This window comes from Panulirus ornatus, chromosome 14 (assembly GCF_036320965.1).
Source record: "Panulirus ornatus isolate Po-2019 chromosome 14, ASM3632096v1, whole genome shotgun sequence".
Taxonomy (NCBI): domain Eukaryota; kingdom Metazoa; phylum Arthropoda; class Malacostraca; order Decapoda; family Palinuridae; genus Panulirus; species Panulirus ornatus.
Window position 1 is genome coordinate 3,466,085 of NC_092237.1, and position 24,669 is coordinate 3,490,753.

At 35.5% G+C, this 24,669-nt stretch overlaps 1 protein-coding gene across 2 annotated transcripts in view; it reads right to left on the reverse strand.

The window, feature by feature from the left end:
- Positions 1–13,328: 13,328 nt before the first annotated feature.
- Positions 13,329–24,669, reverse strand: part of v (Tryptophan 2,3-dioxygenase vermilion) — a 65,806-nt gene continuing 54,465 nt past the window's right edge. For both annotated transcript variants that reach the window (XM_071669353.1, XM_071669352.1), the window contains exons 4-8: positions 22,691–22,828; positions 21,875–22,099; positions 21,378–21,627; positions 20,069–20,162; positions 13,329–19,224 (exon numbers count right to left, since the gene is read on the reverse strand). In XM_071669353.1, the coding sequence (XP_071525454.1) occupies positions 18,921–19,224; positions 20,069–20,162; positions 21,378–21,627; positions 21,875–22,099; positions 22,691–22,828 (1,011 nt within the window). In that variant the 3' untranslated portion in view covers positions 13,329–18,920. The remainder of the gene's footprint in view (positions 19,225–20,068; positions 20,163–21,377; positions 21,628–21,874; positions 22,100–22,690; positions 22,829–24,669) is intronic.

Genomic DNA, 24,669 nt, shown 5'->3' on the forward strand with positions numbered 1-24,669 from the left:
ATATATATATATATATATATATATATATATATATATAGGTAACTAAGTTTTACCAGAAACAACAAATTTCATAGTGGGATTTCCTGTGTAAAAGGGATTGGTAGAACTTATGTAAAAACTCTACTAGAAAGTATATTGCATATTACTTTGCTGCACATTGTTATTGATAATTCCTGTTGATACTTGAGGCTTAATTGTTGTCTTATTGTGTGTTAATGGTGTATTGAAACAACCAAAACAGTATTTAAGTATTTGTATTGGATTAATTGTGTTTATATTGACTTTTACAATGACTTTATATTATGTATGATGTCTGTAATAAATCTGATACAAAGTAAATTGTCTTTGTTTCAACAGTTGAATCGAGTTCATTTATTAACTAGTTGAGGGTAGTTTTTAGAGCTGACACCTTTTTCTTTCATACTTAGGACTCCAGAATCCTCAATAAGTATGAATATTATGACATGAGATTTTAGAGATTATATTTGTGAAGAAAATGGAGAAAACTCTTTCTGACCACAAAACTGTTTCAAAATTGGAATATATATATATATATTTTCATTATACTTAATCACTATTTCCTGCATCAGCGACATAGCACCAGGAAACAAATGAAGAATGGCCCATCCACTCATATATATATATATCTTTTTCTTTTCTTTTAAACTATCCGCCATTTCCCGCATTAGCGAGGTAGCGTTAAGAACAGAGGACTGGGCCTTTGTGGAATATCCTCACCTGGCCCCCCTCTGTTCCTTCTTTTGGAGAATTAAAAAAAAGAAAAAAAAAAAAGAGAGGGGAGGATTTCCAGCCTACCGCTCCCTCCCCTTTTAGTCGCCTTCTACGACACGCAGGAATACGTGGGAAGTATTCTTCATCCCCATCCCCAGGGATAATATATATATATATATATATATATATATATATATATACATAAATGCACATATACATGCAAATACAGATATACTAGCTTGCCTTCATACATTCCTGATGCAACCCTGCCCCGCAGAAAACAGCATTGCTACCCCCTGCTTCAAAGGTGTTGCCAGGAAAAGACAAAATAAGCACGTTCATTCACACTCGAGCTGTCATGTGTAATGCACTGAAACCACAGCTCCCTATCCACATCAGGCCCTATAGACCTTACCATGGTTTATATAAGTGTGTGTGTGTGTGTGTGAAAGAAAAGCTTCCTTACCTAAAATATCCCAAAAATTTACGCTGACATAGAGTTAATAACTTTGGAGAGCAAATAATCACAAAATATACTAAATATGTAATCATATTCAAAGTATAAAAACAAAACTTGCAGGTCTGAAAACAAGATCTAGCCTAAAAAGATTTCTGAGGAAAAATGTAAAGAACTATTCAGGGTATCTTTCTGACCAAAATAACTTTTTTCTTAAACTAGAATATACCATACTGAAAGGCTTCTTAAACATTAACCTGAAATGTTCTATGTTGCTTTTTTTAGGCCAACAAGTCACATATACTTACAAAATTTACAGTATATTCAATCATACTCAAAGTATAATTACAAAAGGTAAAGGTTCTAAAACAACATTCTGACCTTAGAATCTGCATGAAGAATATTTTTTTGAATTTAGAATATGACAATGAAAGGTTTCTTTATCTTAGGTAATAATCTAAAAGCTTCCTAGGACCAACAGACAGCAAATGACTAACAATAAAAATAACTGAAAAGCATATAAATATAGACCATGTAATTATTTCAATGTTTAATTACAAAGCTTAATGGTTCCAAACAATATTTGATCCTCATCACCTTATTCAGCAAGAAAATTACACCAGACAGATTTTAAAACAGTTCTTTTCATTTTTCAAAGAGAATGGAAAAAAATAGTATATATCATTCATGGTATATTTCAGATCAAAAACTTTTTCAAAACTTGAAAATACTATAAAAAGATTTCATATTTCTTATCTTCTATAATAACTTATGTTTCCTATGGCTGATGTATAGTTAATAATTATGAATGATATTTTTTTTTTTTTTTTTTTTTTTTATACTTTGTCGCTGTCTCCCGCGTTTGCGAGGTAGCGCAAGGAAACAGACGAAAGAAATGGCCCAACCGCCCCCATACACATGTACATACACACGTCCACACACGCAAATATACATACCTACACAGCTTTCCATGGTTTACCCCAGACGCTTCACATGCCTTGATTCAATCCACTGACAGCACGTCAACCCCTGTATACCACATCGCTCCAATTCACTCTATTCCTTGCCCTCCTTTCACCCTCCTGCATGTTCAGGCCCCGATCACACAAAATCCTTTTCACTCCATCTTTCCACCTCCAATTTGGTCTCCCTCTTCTCCTCGTTCCCTCCACCTCCGACACATATATCCTCTTGGTCAATCTTTCCTCACTCATTCTCTCCATGTGCCCAAACCACTTCAAAACACCCTCTTCTGCTCTCTCAACCACGCTCTTTTTATTTCCACACATCTCTCTTACCCTTACGTTACTTACTCGATCAAACCACCTCACACCACACATTGTCCTCAAACATCTCATTTCCAGCACATCCATCCTCCTACGCACAACTCTATCCATAGCCCACGCCTCGCAACCATACAACATTGTTGGAACTACTATTCCTTCAAACATACCCATTTTTGCTTTCCGGGATAATGTTCTCGACTTCCACACATTTTTCAAGGCTCCCAAAATTTTCGCCCCCTCCCCCACCCTATGATCCACTTCCGCTTCCATGGTTCCATCCGCTGACAGATCCACTCCCAGATATCTAAAACACTTCACTTCCTCCAGCCTCTCACCATTCAAACTCACCTCCCAATTGACTTGACCCTCAACCCTACTGTACCTAATAACCTTGCTCTTATTGACATTTACTCTTAACTTTCTTCTTCCACACACTTTACCAAACTCCGTCACCAGCTTCTGCAGTTTCTCACATGAATCCGCCACCAGCGCTGTATCATCAGCGAACAACAACTGACTCACTTCCCAAGCTCTCTCATCCCCAACAGACTTCATACTTGCCCCTCTTTCCAAAACTCTTGCATTTACCTCCCTAACAACCCCATCCATAAACAAATTAAACAACCATGGAGACATCACACACCCCTGCCGCAAACCTACATTCACTGAGAACCAATCACTTTCCTCTCTTCCTACACGTACACATGCCTTACATCCTCGATAAAAACTTTTCACTGCTTCTAACAACTTTCCTCCCACACCATATATTCTTAATACCTTCCACAGAGCATCTCTATCAACTCTATCATATGCCTTCTCCAGATCCATAAATGCTACATACAAATCCATTTGCTTTTCTAAGTATTTCTCACATACATTCTTCAAAGCAAACACCTGATCCACACATCCTCTACCACTTCTGAAACCACACTGCTCTTCCCCAATCTGATGCTCTGTACATGCCTTCACCCTCTCAATCAATACCCTCCCATATAATTTACCAGGAATACTCAACAAACTTATACCTCTGTAATTTGAGCACTCACTCTTATCCCCTTTGCCTTTGTACAATGGCACTATGCAAGCATTCCGCCAATCCTCAGGCACCTCACCATGAGTCATACATACATTAAATAACCTTACCAACCAGTCAACAATACAGTCACCCCCTTTTTTAATAAATTCCACTGCAATACCATCCAAACCTGCTGCCTTGCCGGCTTTCATCTTCCGCAAAGCTTTTACTACCTCTTCTCTGTTTACCAAATCATTTTCCCTAACCCTCTCACTTTGCATATGAAATACATATGAAATACATTAAACAAATAATCATTTCAAAGCTTACAGAACTTAATGGTCCTAAAACAACACTAAAAACCTAGGAAAATATGATCTTTACAAAGATTTTAAAGAAAATCTTTTTCTTCAGAAAATTGGAAAATGGGACACTTTTTTTTCATGCTAAAAATTGTTTCAAAATTGAAAAATAAGACAAAGGCTTCCTTACCTTAAAGAACAATCTAAAATATTCTTTAATGCCAAAAATTAAGTGAGTATTTACAAAGAGTAAATAAAACAAACTATATTAACATGTACACATTTCAAAACTTAATTACAGAACTCACCTATATCCTAAAACAACATTCAAACCCTAGAATCTAATTCAGCAAGAATAACAATTAACATCTAACGAGACTTTTTAACCTTGAAATTTTCTTTTTCTTTCGTACTATTAGCCATTTCCCGCGTTGGCGAGGTAGCGTTAAGAACAGAGGACTGGGCCTTTGAGAGAATATCCTCACCTGGCCCCCTTCTCTGTTCCTTCTTTTGGAAAGTTGAAAAAAAAACCTTGAAATAGTATCCTAAATTATTTTATACTGTTTCCTGGTACCGATGAAAAGTGAATAATTATGAATATAAAATTATGAAATAAATATTTCATTACTGGGAATCCCAACTCATGAACAGTTTACAGTCCTAGATCCTGTTCATAAGTTAATCTTCACAATTCAGAAAATATTAAAAAATTATCATAATTCACATGAAAGTAAATACCTATACCAGCGTGTAATAATATAATCTATATCTCAGATGAATATACTTAATAAAACATCAAATGAAGCAGCATGCAATGAAGTATTGAATTAAATATTTAAGTAGTTCTGTAGTTGATAACTATGGGTGATTGTGTGCACGTTGAACAAAAAATCAAGACTTTTTGAGTTTGTTCGTATGTCAGATGTTCATGAGTGGAGGATTTCCAGTATCCCAAAGTAAAATTATAAAACCTTATGGTTGAAAACCAGCATCTGAATCCTTGAATCCTAATCAGCTTGAAAACCTATCCCTACATTATGATCTTAAAAAATACAAGGTATTTTTCATACAATACTATTTCTGTTTATTTTTCGTTAGTTTTTTATTTACAAAGAATTAACTTTATTCCAGAATCCTAAGTTATATTTCTAAAGTGCACGTGAGCATTCACTGATCTCCCAGGTCTACAAAACAAGAATAATGGATGTTTTTCTACAACAAAACTGAAAATATCAAAAAATTACTTCCAGGGTAAGTTGCCAGGTTTTAATAAGTTCTGTTGACATTCAACAGAAGATCTTCATTTACATTATCTCCTTATTTTCCCTTGTCCTCAATGCTCTGCCCACTTATCAAAGTGTTTATTGGCTTTCAAAGGAAAACAATCTGAACACCTATCTTACTGCATACATAAAAGCAATGGTCCATACTAGGTCTATTAATGAAGGAAATTATAACAATGACAGCTGAAAATATGGTAAAATTTGCTCAGACGAAAAGGCAGGTGAGGTTTTCACCGGCTTTGTTAATATTTACATTTATAATTCAACCCAGTGTTTTTCCTGTATTTTCGATGCTTTCCCGACATAAGATAATGATAAGAGTTTCATTAAAAATTCTATGTTAACAACAGGACAGCATTTAAGTCCACTTTTATCAAAGCATAACTGTGATTAAACCTTCACTTGTAGCAGTAAAATGAACAAAGTGCACATGGGTAAAATTAAAATATAAGACACTACATATTTACTGATAAATACTGTAGTTAGGTGAAAGGCATTTAAGGGAAAGGATAGTGAAGGAAGAATGCAAAAATGTCTCAATTTAATGTAAAAGATAATATAAAGTGGCAGGCATGATTTGGAACATACTCTTTGTCCTACAGTAATGAGTGTGTGTGTGTGTGTGTGTGTGAGTAATGCTATGAAGATCCAGTACATGGAACACTTAAAGAATCTCACCTGAACCAATGAAATTGCACCAAGCTTCTCATCTAGGGGCATACAATATTATTTTTGCATTAGATTTGTCAACTTCTTAATAACTTATAATAGTTTCATTCTTACATTATATGTTGAAGTAGAATAGGGTTTGGGTAAAGGCAGAACCTAGTCAGGTTATAGGGATATTCAATTACTTTGTTTTAAATCTACACTTTTCCTGGACTTAAAAATGGTGGAGTGAGAACTCTCCAACTCTTTAAATGAAGCTAAGGTTCATCTTTTCAAACATCAGAAAAGATACTCTTATGAGTCTCAACATTTGCAAAAACTTTTCTTTGGGAAAAATTGACAAATCCAGCTATAAATTGGCTCAAGAAAAACTACAAAATATTTGATAATATTGTGACCTCTCCATGCTACTGTATCTCCAACATAACCACTTTTTCAATGCACAATAAATAAGTCTTACTGGGAAGACCACCCATGACATGAGAAAATGTGTGAAAGAATACTAGAGGAAGAGAAATGGTGGAAAAATGCATAGAATGGCATAAGTGTAAGAGGCAGGTAAGGACAGGGATAGGTGGAGACTTGATGTGGCCACCTCCTTTATGAGTCCCCAGAGGGAACAAGCATCATAGATATATACAGGCAGAAAGTTATTGGGCATGGCTATGAAGATACAGGAAAATGTGGGGTTCATAAACGTAAGGTACGTGAAACACTTGTAGAAAGCAAAGAACCTATAAAAACTTCATCTTTCTTTCAGGGCCAAGATTTACCTTAATTCTTAGTTATAGTATAATTATATCACTGATACTGCTGTCTTCCTTTTGCTGCCTGAAGAACAATACTGGCAAAAAACAGTTGTATTAATCATGACAGGTTGTGTGAAAGCACCAACATTTCCCAGCAACTAGATGTAAACATGAGAACAAAATAATCCCATTTCTTTAGGCAATGTTCATTTAGTCCTGCCACCTCATCAACTGTAAAACCTTATAGAAATTCTTATGGAATGGTAGGATTCAATACAGAAAATTAACCAAGTACAATACTTAGGTGTTGAAAGTGGTGGAGGGTAAGATCAGGGAAATGTAGGGTTAATTTATGTAAAAGTCAGCATATCACTTCCTGAAATAAAAAAGATCATTTGAAAACCTCATCGAATTTCCTCTAGTAGCAAATATTTCCTTATTTCTTAAGAAAATTTAAATATGTCTGAAGTACAGTTTCTATTTCCAAGCAATTGCTGCGTGGTTTGCTTTCCTGTACACAAAAGTAGATTCTATCATATCCACTTTGCACCCACACCCATGTGATGTCTTCCAGCACACAAAAGTAACTCTGCCATACTGACTATAATGCTGAAATACAAGGTAAATGTTTTTTTTTTTTTTTTTTTTTTTTTTTTTTTTTTTTATACTTTGTCGCTGTCTCCCGTGTTTGCGAGGTAGCGCAAGGAAACAGACGAAAGAAATGGCCCAACCCCCCCCCCCCCCCCCCCATACACATGTACATACACACGTCCACACACGCAAATATACATACCTACACAGCTTTCCATGGTTTACCCCAGACGCTTCACATGCCTTGATTCACTCCACTGACAGCACGTCAACCCCTGTATACCACATCGCTCCAATTCACTCTATTCCTTGCCCTCCTTTCACCCTCCTGCATGTTCAGGCCCCGATCACACAAAATCTTTTTCACTCCATCTTTCCACCTCCAATTTGGTCTCCCTCTTCTCCTCGTTCCCTCCACCTCCGACACATATATCCTCTTGGTCAATCTTTCCTCACTCATTCTCTCCATGTGCCCAAACCATTTCAAAACACCCTCTTCTGCTCTCTCAACCACGCTCTTTTTATTTCCACACATCTCTCTTACCCTTACGTTACTTACTCGATCAAACCACCTCACACCACACATTGTCCTCAAACATCTCATTTCCAGCACATCCATCCTCCTGCGCACAACTCTATCCATAGCCCACGCCTCGCAACCATACAGCATTGTTGGAACCATTATTCCTTCAAACATACCCATTTTTGCTTTCCGAGATAATGTTCTCGACTTCCACACATTTTTCAAGGCTCCCAAAATTTTCGCCCCCTCCCCCACCCTATGATCCACTTCCGCTTCCATGGTTCCATCCGCTGACAGATCCACTCCCAGATATCTAAAACACTTCACTTCCTCCAGTTTTTCTCCATTCAAACTCACCTCCCAATTGACTTGACCCTCAACCCTACTGTACCTAATAACCTTGCTCTTATTCACATTTACTCTTAACTTTCTTCTTCCACACACTTTACCAAACTCAGTCACCAGCTTCTGCAGTTTCTCACATGAATCAGCCACCAGCGCTGTATCATCAGCGAACAACAATTGACTCACTTCCCAAGCTCTCTCATCCCCAACAGACTTCATACTTGCCCCTCTTTCCAAAACTCTTGCATTTACCTCCCTAACAACCCCATCCATAAACAAATTAAACAACCATGGAGACATCACACACCCCTGCCGCAAACCTACATTCACTGAGAACCAATCACTTTCCTCTCTTCCTACACGTACACATGCCTTACATCCTCGATAAAAACTTTTCACTGCATCTAACAACTTGCCTCCCACACCATATATTCTTAATACCTTCCACAGAGCATCTCTATCAACTCTATCATATGCCTTCTCCAGATCCATAAATGCTACATACAAATCCATTTGCTTTTCTAAGTATTTCTCACATACATTCTTCAAAGCAAACACCTGATCCACACATCCTCTACCACTTCTGAAACCGCACTGCTCTTCCCCAATCTGATGCTCTGTACATGCCTTCACCCTCTCAATCAATACCCTCCCATATAATTTACCAGGAATACTCAACAAACTTATACCTCTGTAATTTGAGCACTCACTCTTATCCCCTTTGCCTTTGTACAATGGCACTATGCACGCATTCCGCCAATCCTCAGGCACCTCACCATGAGTCATACATACATTAAATAACCTTACCAACCAGTCAACAATACAGTCACCCCCTTTTTTAATAAATTCCACTGCAATACCATCCAATCCTGCTGCCTTGCCGGCTTTCATCTTCCGCAAAGCTTTTACTACCTCTTCTCTGTTTACCAAATCATTTTCCCTAACCCTCTCACTTTGCACACCACCTCGACCAAAACACCCTATATCTGCCACTCTGTCATCAGACACATTCAACAAACCTTCAAAATACTCATTCCATCTCCTTCTCACATCACCACTACTTGTTATCACCTCCCCATTTACGCCCTTCACTGAAGTTCCCATTTGCTCCCGTGTCTTACGCACTTAGCTTACTATATTAGCTCTTTTACATTCACTTAACCCTCATTTTTCCTGATTTTCCTAGCACTGTGTGTGTTTCTGTTTTTATAATCAATATCAGGGTACATAATCAATGGCCAGCAACTGCTTTTCACAACAGACCATACCAAATTTTGAAGCAATATCAATAACATTGTAATTATCAACTGATTGGAGAAACTGCATGAAATTTTGATAGATTATGTTGGTTCCTAGAAGTGTTTCACCTACTTTTATATAAATTACAGTAACCCCATCATTTCTCTTACCTTCACTGCCCCATCATCAACATTCTTATGAAATCAGAGTAAAACATTAGATTCCAAATCATGCTCTGACTCATGCTAGTCTCCATTTATGTACTATCAATGCAAAATAAATTAATGTTGGAAAGGATCACAATTTTGCACATGATCAAGATATTCCTATGAGTCATGTTTACCAAATGGCATCCTAGCTTCGTCTCTGTGATGTACATCAACTGACTTATATTTCTCTCTTGTGTCTCCCCCGATGATGTGATATTACACGAAAGTGCACTTGGGAACTTACCGTGTTTCATTTTCCCCGTGGACTCATATGAAAATAAATTAAGTAATTCCCAAAAGCAAGTTTCATGGTATTCATAAACTGATAAATGTCCTTGATTAGTTCTGCAAGCTAAATCCAATGATTCCATAATTATCTTTTATTTCATTCTACAACTCATAAATGATCGAACTAGACTGGAATAATAAATTCTTTTTAAGTAAAATCAAAAATTAAGTAAATGATGGCTGCCTGGGGAAGTAAGATTAGTTCTCATATATTTTTCTAATCTATATATGTTTCACAAACTTTGCCACACATTTTGACCAGTCTTCATAGGCCTACCCACTATCAGTTTCTTATCATAATACAATTATAACACATACGGTCATATTATCTTAACAGATCTCTTCTAAGTTACTGCTACATATAGGGAGTCCATTGCTATACTTTTCTTCAACTTTCATAAGGTACTACTGTGGTACATATCTATTCACTGAAGTACAAAACTGTAGTACATAAGCTATAATGTGCTAAAAGTAATAGCTTTGGATATCAACTGATTTTGTCTTAAAGTGGTACTTTATTGTTTCAACAGAATAACTGTAGCATAGTATGGTTTGAAGCATTACATTATATTCTCTGATGTCACATGGGAGATAGTGATGAGGTTTGTGAAAATCTCAAAAATCTCCTTAATGTTATATTACTTGGAAATAATCTCAATATTATAGGTACTATCAACAAGCTGTTGCAAGGCAATTTGTTTAAATCAAGGACTTATCAATCCCTTAAAGCAGTATACAAATTGTAACCATAAGAATTATGTTTTCTTTCATTAAATGACTTCTTTTTTTTTGCACTCTGTACAAATGAGGTAAATATCAGTTGGTTAGCAAGAATTTTGTAGGTTTTGTTATTTTTTGATGTTTCATACAGTTTTACAGTGATTAACCACACATTTGTCCTTCACCTCTAAACCTACAAGCATTCTATATCAATATTCACTTTTGTTCATACAAATACACAGGATGTTCACTCTCAGGTTATTACTTAAAAAACATCCAAAATCCTCACCACCATCGGGTTATTTAATTTTGAAATATCATGATCTTCCTCCCTTATTTCAAGTTAAACACTAAACTAACATTGCAATACACAACACATTTACTGAGCAATATCAAATGAGGAAAAAAGTAGTTTTATATATATATATATATATATATATATATATATATATATATATATATATATATGTGTGTGTGTGTGTGTGTGTGTGGTGAAAAGGATTTTGAGCGATTGGGGTCTGAACATACAAAAGGGTGAAAGGCATGCAAGCAACAGAGTGAATTGGAACGATGTGGTACACCAGGGTCAAAGTGCTGTCAATGGATTGAACCAGGGTATGTGAAGCGTGAGGGGTAAACCATGGAAAGTTTTATAGGGCTTGGATGTGGAAAGGGAGCTGTGGTTTCAGTGCATTACACGTGACAGCTAGAAATTGAGTGTGAACGAATGTGGCCTTTGTTGTCTTTTCCTAGTGCTACTTTGCGCGCGCGTGGGGGGAGCCATTTCATATGTGGTGGGGTGGTGACACGAATGGACGAAGGCAGCAAGTATGAATATGTACATACATATGTATGTATATGTCTGTGTATGTATAAGTATGTATATGTTGAAATGTATAGGTATGTATATGTACGTGTGTGGGCATTTATGTATATACATGTGTATGTGGGTGGGTTGGGCCATTCTTTCATCTTTCCTTGCGCTACCTCGCTAATGCGGGAGACAGCGACTAAGTACAATAATATATATATATATATATATATATATATATATATATATATATATATATGTATATATATATATATATATATATATATATATATATATATATATATGGCATAATGTGGGGTTATTATAAAAGTAAGCAGTACACTTGAAATAATTAAATTTCGAAAACTAGGTAAAGTTTGGTGGTTTTCATGAATTCTACTGAATTACTGGACTGTAATTAGCCCAGTATATTCCCCGACATTCCTAACCCTCACTACTAGTGACTACCTTATTTTCGTTCTCTACATATTATACATACACAAAATCACTCAACACCTAAAACCAATAGTATTACAAAACTGGCTAGAATGTTAACAAATACTATTCTGTCATTCAACCTGTAAGTAATCAACGAGGATCATGGAATGCAATGTTAATATTACAAAAACAAATTATTTGCTTTACCATCAATGATACTCCATGGAGGCTTCTACGTGTTCCTAGTGGTAGTTTAACTCCAAACCACCCAAAAACCTCTTCTTTTTCCAATATGCTGTCAATTTTTCGTCAGGTTTACTTATTATCACTAAAAGCTTTAAAGAAACAGAAGAATATCCACTACGTGCGGCAGTGTTGTAATCTGCATATTCCCACGTGGCCCCGTCGCCAAGGCTCGCTATCCCTTGTATACTACCTCAACCATTTCTAAAATGAGGCATAAAAAACAAGACAGTACAAAGAGCAAGCAATATGTTATCTGAATTAAGAGAGTTGAGTTGCAATGATAGGCTCATGGGTACAACTTTGTCCTCTTAGGAGGAGAAAAGAGGGAGGGATGACATTCGAAATCTGTTAGGTTATATTGAAAGTGATTCGCCGTTTTTTCTTCACAAGATCAGTAACAAAGAAACCTGAGGCCATGACAAGAAGCTGCTTAGTAAGGGTGTGAAAGTGTGGTGGTTGGTTGGAAGAAAATAAACACAGACATGGTGAATGTCAGCAGTTATAGAGATAAAAAGCTACTTGATGGTATATAAAATCAAAGATACGGGGTCCCAGAAAAGTAGAACTTTCTGTACTGTACAAATACGTAAATTTGCAAGCTCACTTTCCCATGCAGCTCAACATGACAACACTTAGCACTATTATCCCTTGGTGCAACTATATTTTTCCCTTTAATTTCAGTAATATACTTCTACTGATATGGCAGTTTGAGTCATCAAGAATCAGAAATTTCCCTTCACTTAATTAAACAGAATTCTGTCTTACAAGAAGTGAATACAGTCATTTTTCTCTTCATAATGACAGACATTTACTGTGTTGTAAAGATCCAGGGCTCTTGTTACGGTCAAACACATCACTATTCCACAGTCTTACTGAACAATAATTTCAATGTCCTGCATGGCAGATATGTCAGTGAGTGCCACACTGGTTCTTCTACAGTCCAAAGCACACCTGTATCTTTGCTATGTTTTGAAAGCCAAGGTACATTTCAACATTTGTTTTAGAATCCAGCATAAGGTTTCTACTTTCTGATTCGCACTAGGGACCTATCTATGGCCCACTAAGAGAACCTCTTTTCTACTTCATTCTGGGTACCAATGAATCTGTTCCAACATTTTGGCCTCATGATATTATCACACAATGGCACTGTTCTAAATTCATTATGTTTTAAGATGAAAAGTAACAATGTCTGATTTACACAATCTACAGTGTGCAATTTCTTGTCATAATACACAAAGATGCCTAAAGTCTCATGAAAATTACCCTCATATTTTACAAATTTTTTAACTTGCTGGGAGAAAGGATCATGAGCTTCCAAAGAGATATGTCAGTAGGGGGAAAAGGGTTGAAACTTAAGATTTTATGCAAAAGCTGTATATCTTTCAACTTTTTTGTACAGACAAGGAAACTTAACAAGCAGTGTGGTGATTCAAAAAGTTTTATATACAGAAGTAAAATAAAGTATACCAAGAAAAAATATACCATAATCTTAATGTTTTATTTAATATATTAAAACTAAATTTTCTCAACTTTTCTTCAAGGCAACTCAGGGAGCAACTTCCCCCATTTGCCCCACCCTACTGACAATGTCCATGGAACAGATCACAGAAAGTTTAGTTTCCTCATTATAACATTCACCATAGATCTTGGGAAGAGACTTTACATATGACTAAATCTGTTTTCACCGGCATTTGGCTTACCTGGACATACCTTCTGCTACACATTTCTCAACTAACTCTGGTTTTGTTTATCATGTACACTTAAATTTGGCATTCCTAGACTCTGCCTGCAAGTGGCATCACAAAATCTGGGAAGTCACCTTTGACATAGCTGTATCATCATCAGTGGATGGGTGGGAAAAATGCAGATTCCCACCTTACAAGTGTCTACTTTGTTCCCATGTTAGGCACAACCTCAAAACTGATGAAGCCCCATATAAGGGTCCTGGTGTTGCAAATTATCATCCATTTCCATCTCATATTCTTTACCCACCTATGTCCCTGTGTATTCTTATGTATGTATATGTTAAGTTTCACCAGGACCAAGGCTCATCTGGGCCCCTGTCAACAACAACCCATTCACATGTTACCAGCACAGGACAGGTGTGTGCATGGGCTCTTTTAGGTGGAAGTATGTTATGTATGATGCTTGTAAATATATCATCAAAGTCAAAACTCGTTCACTCTAGAGCTTCCAAGTTCCCAAAGAGAAGCCCTTAAATTCACATCAGATGACTGTTGAATTATTGAGGTACTTCAACTAAAATTCTCAGGCTAGACATGCATGTACTTTATCTAGTTTTCTATCAAGCACGACGATAACATTTTAAGACTACTTTTGTGCATAAATATATATCTCAAAATTTTCTACCTAATACTCCTAATGAGATGCATCTTTCTCCCAATTACATTAGTTCAAACTTTCTTCTTTGAAATTCCCAGGTATTTTTTCAACCATGTACAATAACATCAAATTGACTTGGAAAACAATACTCATAAACTGCTTATGTAGTCTCTCTTTTACTTAATAAGCAGGAGAAAATTAAAAGGGTATTTATGAAATAAAATCCCATTTCAAACAACACCATTAGTTAATAAGATGTGGGTAGAGCCTGCTATCCTTTTGTACATCATTCATACTGTTACCAGAACCAGCTGTGTATTTCACACTCTTTGCTAAGTCTTAAAATTAATCGTCTGGACTTGAGAAAGGCCCAGAGGGTGAAAATGGAAAGAATGCAAGACAAGAAGTTTATAAGAAGAGTGTGATAGTACAATTAAAGGGGCTGATGCTAGAGGAAGAATACTGGTGACACTGAGAAATGCAGTTGAAGAGTACTGGAGGAAGAATGCATGGAATGGCATATGCAAGGGATGTATGTAAGGACAGGGTTAAGTGGAGTTCCTGTGGGAAATGGATGCCCTAGATACAGATTGACAGAATATATGAGCTTGAACTTTCTCACAGCAATGTCATCAGAAGGAATTTGATACACCTTTGCTGAGAAATCTTAAGTCTTCAGTTAACAGGGCAATAACATCTATAAAGTGTCCCTTAACAAGGGCTGTCTTGCAGCAATAATTGGTAAAACATTAAAAGATAACAAACAAGAATTTATAAAAGCATAGTCTCAAAGTTATCTGAAGGTGATGTGAAAGATCCAAAAGCTATAAAACTGTCTTTTGGTAACACTCACCAAAAAAGTTTAAGTGCTGTATTTTGCAACCTTTTATAAAAATTAGGATATCTTGAAAAAGTTTCTGAATTACTTTTTGTTAAAATTTCTTCAATAACATTATAGTTTGTACTGGTAAATAACTATCAACTGTACAGTAAGAACAAAAAATGTGCAATTTTTGGATTTCATAATATATATGGGCCATAGTTTGTGGCCCGAACATACTGCAAGTTATGTATGCCTTATGAAGGATTACATGTTTTTTTTGTTTGTAATACACATAAACATATACAAAAAGCAATTACATCTGTACTAAACATTTACTAATATAATTCCCTGGAAACTCTTGCTCCAAGTTGGTTAATCTTGAATATATTGTATCATGTACTTTGAGTCTTTAGATTTTATACATAATCTTTTATATTCTGTCTCTAAATATGATCCTCAAGAGTTTATGCCCTGAAAATAAACTGTATAGTAATAATTGCTGATGGCTGCAAATAACTGCAACCATCAAACGGCTCATTATTCATAATGCTGTCTAATTCACAACAATGCAAATGAAATGGTGTATAAGGTGAGTAACTTTTACATTATATGCTTACCTTAACACACTAAGGTTTCCTATATTTGGGAATATTATTCCCAATATATTCTTTCAGATCTAAGACATGTAAAGCATTTTGTCAAAGTTAAATATTGTATCCTGAAAAAAAATTAGTTAATATCAGCTAGATTTTCTTAAATACTTATTTCACAATCATCTTTGATAAATACTTGTTTCCTGAACTTCATAAAAAGAAAAAAATAATTCACATGATAGCTATCCCTGTCTAGTTAATATATAAGCTGTTTCTGCAGTAACAGGAAAGTGAAACATTTTAGTCACAAACTCTACATCTTTTAGTGTTGAAGGCCTAACGAGACACTACTGAAGAATTCTGAAAATTGGTTTGGTAACTGTTGACATTTTGTATACACAGGGGAAAAGGTAAGGTAGTAAGGAAATCTTGACCACAGCTAGTGATATAATTTGTAAAATTCCACTTTATTCTGAGCTCATATCTATTATCTGAAGTCATAAAGGCAGTGATTTGACTGATGAAATGCAAGAGTGGAACACATTAAATGCTATAACTGGCAAACATTCCTAAAATTTCGTTTCATTGAAAGATATAATTTTTTCATGTTCTAAATTTACAAAGGACCAGAAATAATCTAACTTTCACTTTTGAAATGTGCAAAGACTGTAATTGTTTTGCAAACATCCATGATACTTGAAAAGCAGAACTCACTAAACATTCATCACTGGTTGGAACCCATGATAAGGGTATATATTTTTCCCCAAGTGAATATATTTCAGCAGTCATACATCAACCTGTGAACCTGTATGCAAAATAGTTACTCAGGTTTGAAATTTTCCCAGACAAACTGCATGTCTTTCTTTTCCTAAATGTTTATTGTATTCTGAACAATTAAAAATGAAAAGCAAATATTGAAACAATATGTCTAGGATCACAGGAACATATCATTCATTGTAACTTTCATGATATGCTTCACAAGTTCAATAATAAAAACAAATATACTGTGTGCAATAACCAGATGGCAAAAAAAGGGTTAAACCCTTGATAAATGCATTCATGATTGGTGAACAGCTGAAAGACCAAAACCTAAGCAAATATGTTAATGTCAGTTAAAGCTTTGACTTATCATTAAAGTGAAGTTTACAGAGATGTTCTAAATATGAGGTAAATCTGATCTATAGGAAACTTAAATATTAAGCCCTGCTCATATTACAGCATACATATTTTTCTGAAACTTAAGAAATGCATTCAAGTTATATGACATGAAGCACAGTATTTACATGTTGCTACAATACAGTGGGGTTAAGCATACCAAAATACTTTAGAACACTAGCTATGAAAAAGACAGATTTTATGCTAATTCAAGCATCATCTCATTTAGTAAAAGTTTACACAATGAGATAAGTATCATTTGTACCATTGGGCAGTAAATTACCAATAAAGAAAAAGTAAAGAGGACTGAAAAAAGAAATTTGTAACAAGTATGATGAATACATAATATCCTTCAAGAACATAAACATATATATACATACTAATAATGCATTAGAAAAAATGCACACAGGAAAGGTCCATTATCATAATTATATATAAAAACTTTTATCAACAATCATCTCTATCCTCAAGATAATTCCGCAGTAATGGAGATACAGCATTCCACATGAATAAGCATTTACTGACAATATTGTTATCATCAAGATCTTTCTTCAACTAGAACTAATACCATTAGCTATAATTCAAGAATTTTTAAAATTTTGATGACTATTTTAGGAGGGCAAAGTGTTCTCTTTATCCAACTATAATGTACATATACTGTTTTAACAAAAATATAGTCATTTTGAGTCAGATTTTTTAAATGTAGCAGCTATTATCTCTATCAGTGTGATGAGAATACTGTTTAAACATTATGCTGCAATGATTATGTTGACCCAAATGAGTCAAGTATTTTGTTCCCATGTTGGTCCACTGGAACATAAGGCCTATGAAATCTAATAATATTATTGTTATTATGTTACTGTGTATAGCTCAACCATTTCACTCAAGCAATTCTATCCATATATACATCCTATATCCAATTTCTACAATTAACTGGTTAGTCTGAAGCAATATTAAATGAAATGTGGCAATTTTTACCCAAATAACTTAGTAGATATCATGCATGTGTATTCTAAAACTTAATTTGTTCTCCCAATGCATGATAGTGTGAAATGTTACAGAAATCCAAAATCTGAAATACTTGTTGAGCAAATCTACTAGGATTATAAAAGAGGAAGCTTAGATGTTTGGAAGTATTAAGAAGCCTGCATACTGTCTGACCTTATATGAAAAAAATGTGATTTTGTATATATAGCACCCTCAGTTGCATTAGTGAAAAAGAAAAATTGATCAGTTACCCTGAAACTACTGGGAGTGTGTGTGTAAAGACAATATTTTTCCATGTAAATCAATGTACATAGAAATTATCCTTAAGTTCATTACTAAAAGAACTTTCCATGAGCTGGCATGTAGAAATAAGAGATCCAGAGGTTTAACTAAGAAATTGTACATAGAGTTACTAGTGGCAAGTAGAAGGAAAATATGTGGGATTATTTGTAACAAAGGGATGTTTCCCAGAACTGTGGGAAAATATGCACAGATCCTGTGTCTTTTTGGAGCAAACCTTGATGTACAGTAGAAAACACCATATTCAAGATATACAAATAGTTAATTTTGCAATAAGAATCTGGACAACAATGACATACCAAAATATAAATTCTTGATACAGCCTTTGAATGTAGAAAGTTTGATGATAATATTTGTATCACTTAATTGCTGTAATACATTTTTATACAGCAGAACAGCAATATTAGCATTACTATACTTATTCACATGAAAACATCATCCATTACAATTCCATCTGTCACTGAGGACAGGGAAGCATTTTCCCTTTACTGCAAAAAATATATCTACCATTTATTGTACTGACATTATCTATCAAATTATCTAATAGGGCATTTCTTAAATTTACTATACAACTAAATAACAGATATGTAATCCTGGGGATGTCATGAACACTTAACTTGGCCACTCATACTTTCACGAAAAGGACATTTGTACCACGCCAAAATATCAGGAAAACTCATTATAATTTCTTCTAGAATATAACATATTTGCAGCTTCCTTGAAAAAATGGTCAGCTCTATGAAAGCCATGCTAAAATGCAAAACAAAACTTTTCTACACAAAAAGTTTCTTTTGGCGACAGATCATCTTTAACCTCCTACATTGAAGCCTCACATGATCTTTCCATGCTATTCTCTAAACTCTTATCAAGGTCACTATCTGAAAAAACTTTCTCCTCTCCATTTTCAAGAGGACATGGGGAACGTGATGACACAAAGGCTGAGGTTGATGAAACAGATGTTATTTTGGAAGACTTTTCACAGCCCTTCTCCTCTACAGTCTCTTGATCTTCTATAACCCTTAGCTGAGACTTCATCTGGCGGGTTAGTGGTGGGATGTAATTTCTTGGGATAAGAAAAGTGCTCAAATTGAACAAGTCAAGGAACACTTTGTATCGATCACTGTAATAAAAATTGCACAGCTTATAAAAGCTACATAGTACATTTGTAAAAATATCAAAAATGTATGTACTGATGTTTTGGCAAATGTTAAAATACTTAAATAAATCAAACAATACATGAAATAGGATGAGATTTTATGGAGAAGCAAGAAAATTAGTCATACTGTACTGTACTAACTAAATATCAATGAAAGTTTCATATAAAATCATGTAAAAGCTAACTGTGTCTGAGAAAATATCAATGCCAATTCTTTTTCAATAAAACATATCAATAACACTGAACATGGATGTCCAGAAAGGGTGGGAAGCTCTTCCTCGGGCATAACCTTCAAAAGGGCAGCAAAAATCAACAGAAGAGTGGTGAGGCGAGTAAAGGAAGCTGAGTTGGATTTTCAATGAGTTGTATCATCAACAGCACTAACTAATGATAATAATGAGGAGTAATTTCATCAATATTGAAAATAAGTTGATCATGCATATGGTAGAAGAATAATTTAATTAATAATACAATTCTAAGGCCCTCTTCTATGGGGGTTCTGTACTTTCAAGGTTGCATTCCATTCAAGAACAGGAAATAATGGACTCCTTTGGAGTGAAATTTCGTCAATGAAATGGTACTCCTTTTCATTCAGTGATGATGTAAGAATCTCGTTGAAGGTAACTTTCCACTAGTAGTATAACTACATGCAGGTGCAGTCTGCTAACACAGCAGATATATAAAGATGAATAAATGATATGATGACCTGAAAATCTTTAATTCACAATGATTTTGAAACAATTGAGTTCGAGAGAATTTCTGCTTCATAATAATGAAGCATTAATTTATCTTTTCTTTCCTGACCTACCTGAGTGTTGATCTCAAGTACTGGTATCCAGTCGAACCACCAGTACCAAAAAGCTGGGATCCAATCATCCGTTGCACCAACATTACGTGGTTATCTGAGGGAAACAAGCAACAGAATAGATAAGTGATGATCTCATGTTATGTAAATCTAGCAAGTGCCACCCTACTTTGAATACAGAAAATAGCATAATCAACAAAGATGAAAAGACAGACACAAAAATTAGATCAATGTATCACCTGGAGCTGCATAATGAAACAAACTGTATAATGCCTTTGGTAAGGGATGTTTCTGAATGCTGCTCAAGAGCAATCTCTTCATCTGAACATACAGACAAATCTTTTTATACATAATTTTAGTAGCAATCATACTTAAAAGTAGGTAGTAGTTGGTAGGCAGCCACTGACCAAGGAGGTATATCACCCGTACTACCTGCCTTGGTATCAAATGGGTTAGTGACAGCTGCATAGTTAGCCACCACTTCAGTGGTTGTCAAGATGCACTCCTTTGACCCAGATAGTTGTCTTTTCTTTATGCCTCATGCACATATGGACTGCTGGCATTCTGTCCACAAACATACTATCTCTCCTTGTCACACATAACACTTGAAAACACTTAACTTGCACAACTCATCCTTTGTAATTCTAGATTTCCCCTGTGGTAAGTGCTATTCACTAGCCCTGCCTTATGGCAAAAAGGTTAGAGCAATAGATGGAAGTAGTAGGTAGGAATGTTAGGCAGGAGCATTAGGAAGACATACTAGGTAATAGTAATAAGAAAGGAACATTGGTGGGAGCACTGGCTAGAAATAATAAGTTGAAACATTACTTAGGTGGCAGCAGTCAGTAGGAACATTAATTAGTTAGGAATCTCTGGAAGCACTGCGCTAGTGTGTGTGTGTGTGTGTGTGTGTGTGTGTGTGTGTGGGTTGGGTGGGTGGGTGGGGGATGCTATTTCATGTGTGGCAGGGTGGCGATGGGAATGGATGAAGGAAGCAAGTATGAATATGTGTGTGTATATAGGTATATGTCTGTGTATGCATATTTATGTACACGTTGAAATGTATAGGTATGCATATGTGCGTGTGTGGATGTTTATGTATATACATGTGTATGTGGGTGGGTTGGACCATTCTTTTTTCTGTTTCCTTGTGCTACCTTTCACCCCTTTCTGTTTCTTCTTTACGAAAGTAAAAAAAATACACAAGTAGAGAGTGTATATAAGATGCAGGTAAAGCCACAGAAAACAATACCTTACTGCAGATCATGAATTAATTTGTGACAAGAAAGAATTTTTCTTAAACTTTACTTACATCTCCATTTAGTCATCAAAGAGTCAACATCCATGAGTAGCAAAAGAAGTTGGTAGGGCTGATTAAAACGTGGTTCTTCTCGATAGAAGGAGATCATGAGGGCCCCTTGAAGGGCTCCATGACTAAGTCGTCGCTCACCACGGGCCTGCAGAGCAGTGTGGATTCTGATGTCAAAAATACTATTAAATAAGTCTCGACGCTTCTTATACTGAAGAATCAAATGTTCTCGTAGAGATTCACTCTCACTGGCCTGAAAAGAGAGGTAAAGAACTAGTAAAAATGCAAAAAGTAACAAGCTATGATCATTCAGAAAAGTGGAAATGAAAAACTAACAAAACATTCATTTGCATTAAAATCAATGGTAATTTTACTTTTCACTATATATCTTAACTATTACCAAGATTCTTAGCAGCTTGTAAGCTTGTGAAAACCTGGCAGTTTGAAAATGCTTGAACATAATGAATCACATTTTAAGTTGGTGATGAACGATGGCTTACTTCAGCCTCCCGAAGCTGTTCCTCCAGAATGGTGTCTACTGCCCTTTTGTACTTCTCCCAAAAGTTGAAGCCATGCTCCTCCAGTCCTGGTGTACGCTCTAGCCAGCGTGAAACTAGGTTCTGCAGGGATGGCTCCACTTCTGAGTCCATAATTGCTTTGTAAATTTCTGGCTCATCACCAAACACTTTTGTGTAGTGCTCTTGATTGTATCTCACACGCAGTTCCTGTGAGATGTGATGCTCAAAATCAAATTTGGGTTAAAGGAGGAGTGTGGTTTCAGTAGCTGTCTCCTACTTTATGGAAAAATATATCTGTACTTCTAGGAAAAAAATTTTCACCAATTAGTAATTTCAATGAACTGGCATCTATAATAAATGAAACTTTCTCAATAAAATGTCCCATTAATTGTAACAAAAGTTATTCCAAAGCAAAGACTCAGAGCCCCAAAAGGCTTATGGTACTATCATCATTATTGTCCATTTGAATATCTTTATCTAGTACCAAACTGTAACCTCATGAAAAGCTGTGTGAAAATGCACCAAGAATTCCAGTGATAAAGACCTCCTTACAAACAGAACTTGCTCCCTTCAGCAACATCACTGCCTTCTTTAAATCTCTTCAGTTGAGAACTAAGACAGGAGGTGTGAGTATCCCTTCTTTTTTGGCTCCTCAATTCTACATAACCTCATTTCGTACAAAAATTCATTGCTTTGTTCCCAGCTCTTGCTATCTTCATTATCACCACCTGCCCTCTTTAGTCCAATTCTCTACCCTTTCCAAACCTAACCCTGATCACCTTACTCTTTTGTACTCACTCCTTTAAGACCAAGCTTGTTCTCTAGGAGCCGGAACTGGAAGCTTTGGAATCCTGAGGCTGGAGATAAGTAGTCACGGAATTCCATGAAATCAAGAGGTGTCATGGTCTCCAGGATAAGAAACTGGTCCACACACATCTGTAGGGGATTGAATGCACACCATCAATCTACCTGTATTCCCCTAAATGGTGGCAAAAACAGTATCATAATAGACATATAACAAAATGATTTTTGAGGAATTTCTAGCAATGTAGAATGTTATAAATGTTTTTGAATACATTAGCATAAAATTAGTGTGCTGTAGTGGGTTCTGAACTCGTGTAGTAAAACTTCAAACCAATGTAAACTGAGGTGCTCATGTTGGAGCAACCCACGCACAAGAAAGAAACAGACGGGCAATGTTATATGTGGATGAAATACAACAAATCAAAGTTTGAAATATATTAAATTTATGTATCAGTATGTATGGGATTTTGTAACTGTGAATGTTACTCTAATTCAAGTACTGATTCCATTCCAAGTCATTAGGTATAACAGCAAAATGTTTAAGTTTCACAAATCTTCAAACTATAAGCATGTGCACATTCTGTAACATATTTATGATAAAACCTACAGTTGAGATAACATGAAGTATACAGTGTATATTTTAAAAAATCCATTCATTAAAAATTGAAAGCTTTTCAATATATTTCAATATTCCACAAGAAGAATCAATAATCATCATTTACTTGTAATTTCCTTAAAAATAACTATAATTTCCCATAAAAGCATAGGAATAAATGGTTAAGAGTCTAGGGCCTTTACATACCACAGCAAACAGTGGCTAACCAACCCAGCCTGGTCAGGGACAAACCTGAATTTCATAACATGTGAGTACAGCGTATGCTGGTAACAACTTCATACTGTACTGCAGTTCCAAGTTCTCTGCAAGTACAGTCAACAATCCTCATCTTGAATATTACTGGGAAGCATACCTACCTTCCAGGACCAGACTCCTAATGAGCAACTACCATAAGCCTGACTATTCCAATGACAAACAAAAACAGAGAGCTTGATCATGTGACAGAGATGATGTGCCTCTCATTCAGTTTTCACATAAGCTTTAAAAGGTGATGAGTTCATGTAGGGGTGTATCTAGGGGAAATAGCACCTATAGCAAGCACTGAAATTGCAGCCCTGGCTTGATCAAAAATGTACATACAGTGGATGTATATAAAAATATATATAATGTAATTATAAACTGTTGAAGAATTAGGCCAAACTTAAATCTATATAAACTCTTAAAGACTTAAAGTTAAAGACTTATTTGATCAAAATTGTAACGTAGAAGTGGTAATGCAAATTAGAGTAGCAAATTATTACTATAGTTGAAAACAAGGCGAGTTTCTTTTTCATCTCACGAAACCAAACTGTTAAAAATGTCAATCAAGTAGCATATGTCAATAGAACAAACCTGTTGAGTGGCGCCCCCCTTCAAGTGGTGCCCAGGGCACCTGCCCTACCTTCCATACCCTAGATATGCCATTGAGTTCATGATTGCTACTTCAAGAGAAAGAGCGGAATCTGTCAACTCAAAATATCTCCTAATGTAGGACAAAACATAATGCTGTTATCCCATTAAGTTCACAAGACAATGCTTGCTACAGTATTGGAAAGATAAGACTCATTCTAAAGGGTCTGTTGGTGTCAAAAAGAAAACTATTGCTACAAGCTTTCTTCTCATGTTTCTGTAAAATATCTCCTACAGTACCAGGAGAGATATCTGATAGGCTACTTGCAGCCTATATCAACACAAATCAACATAAACCTTGATTTGTTCCTGTTTACACCATCTTAATATGTGGATATATTTTTCCCTTTAAGACTTTATCATTTGTTCTTGACACTACCTCGCTTATGTGGGACATGGCGAGCATGTACGAAAATTCTTTTTTTAAGTTTGAGCCTAATAATACCAATCGAATATTAACAAAGGCAAA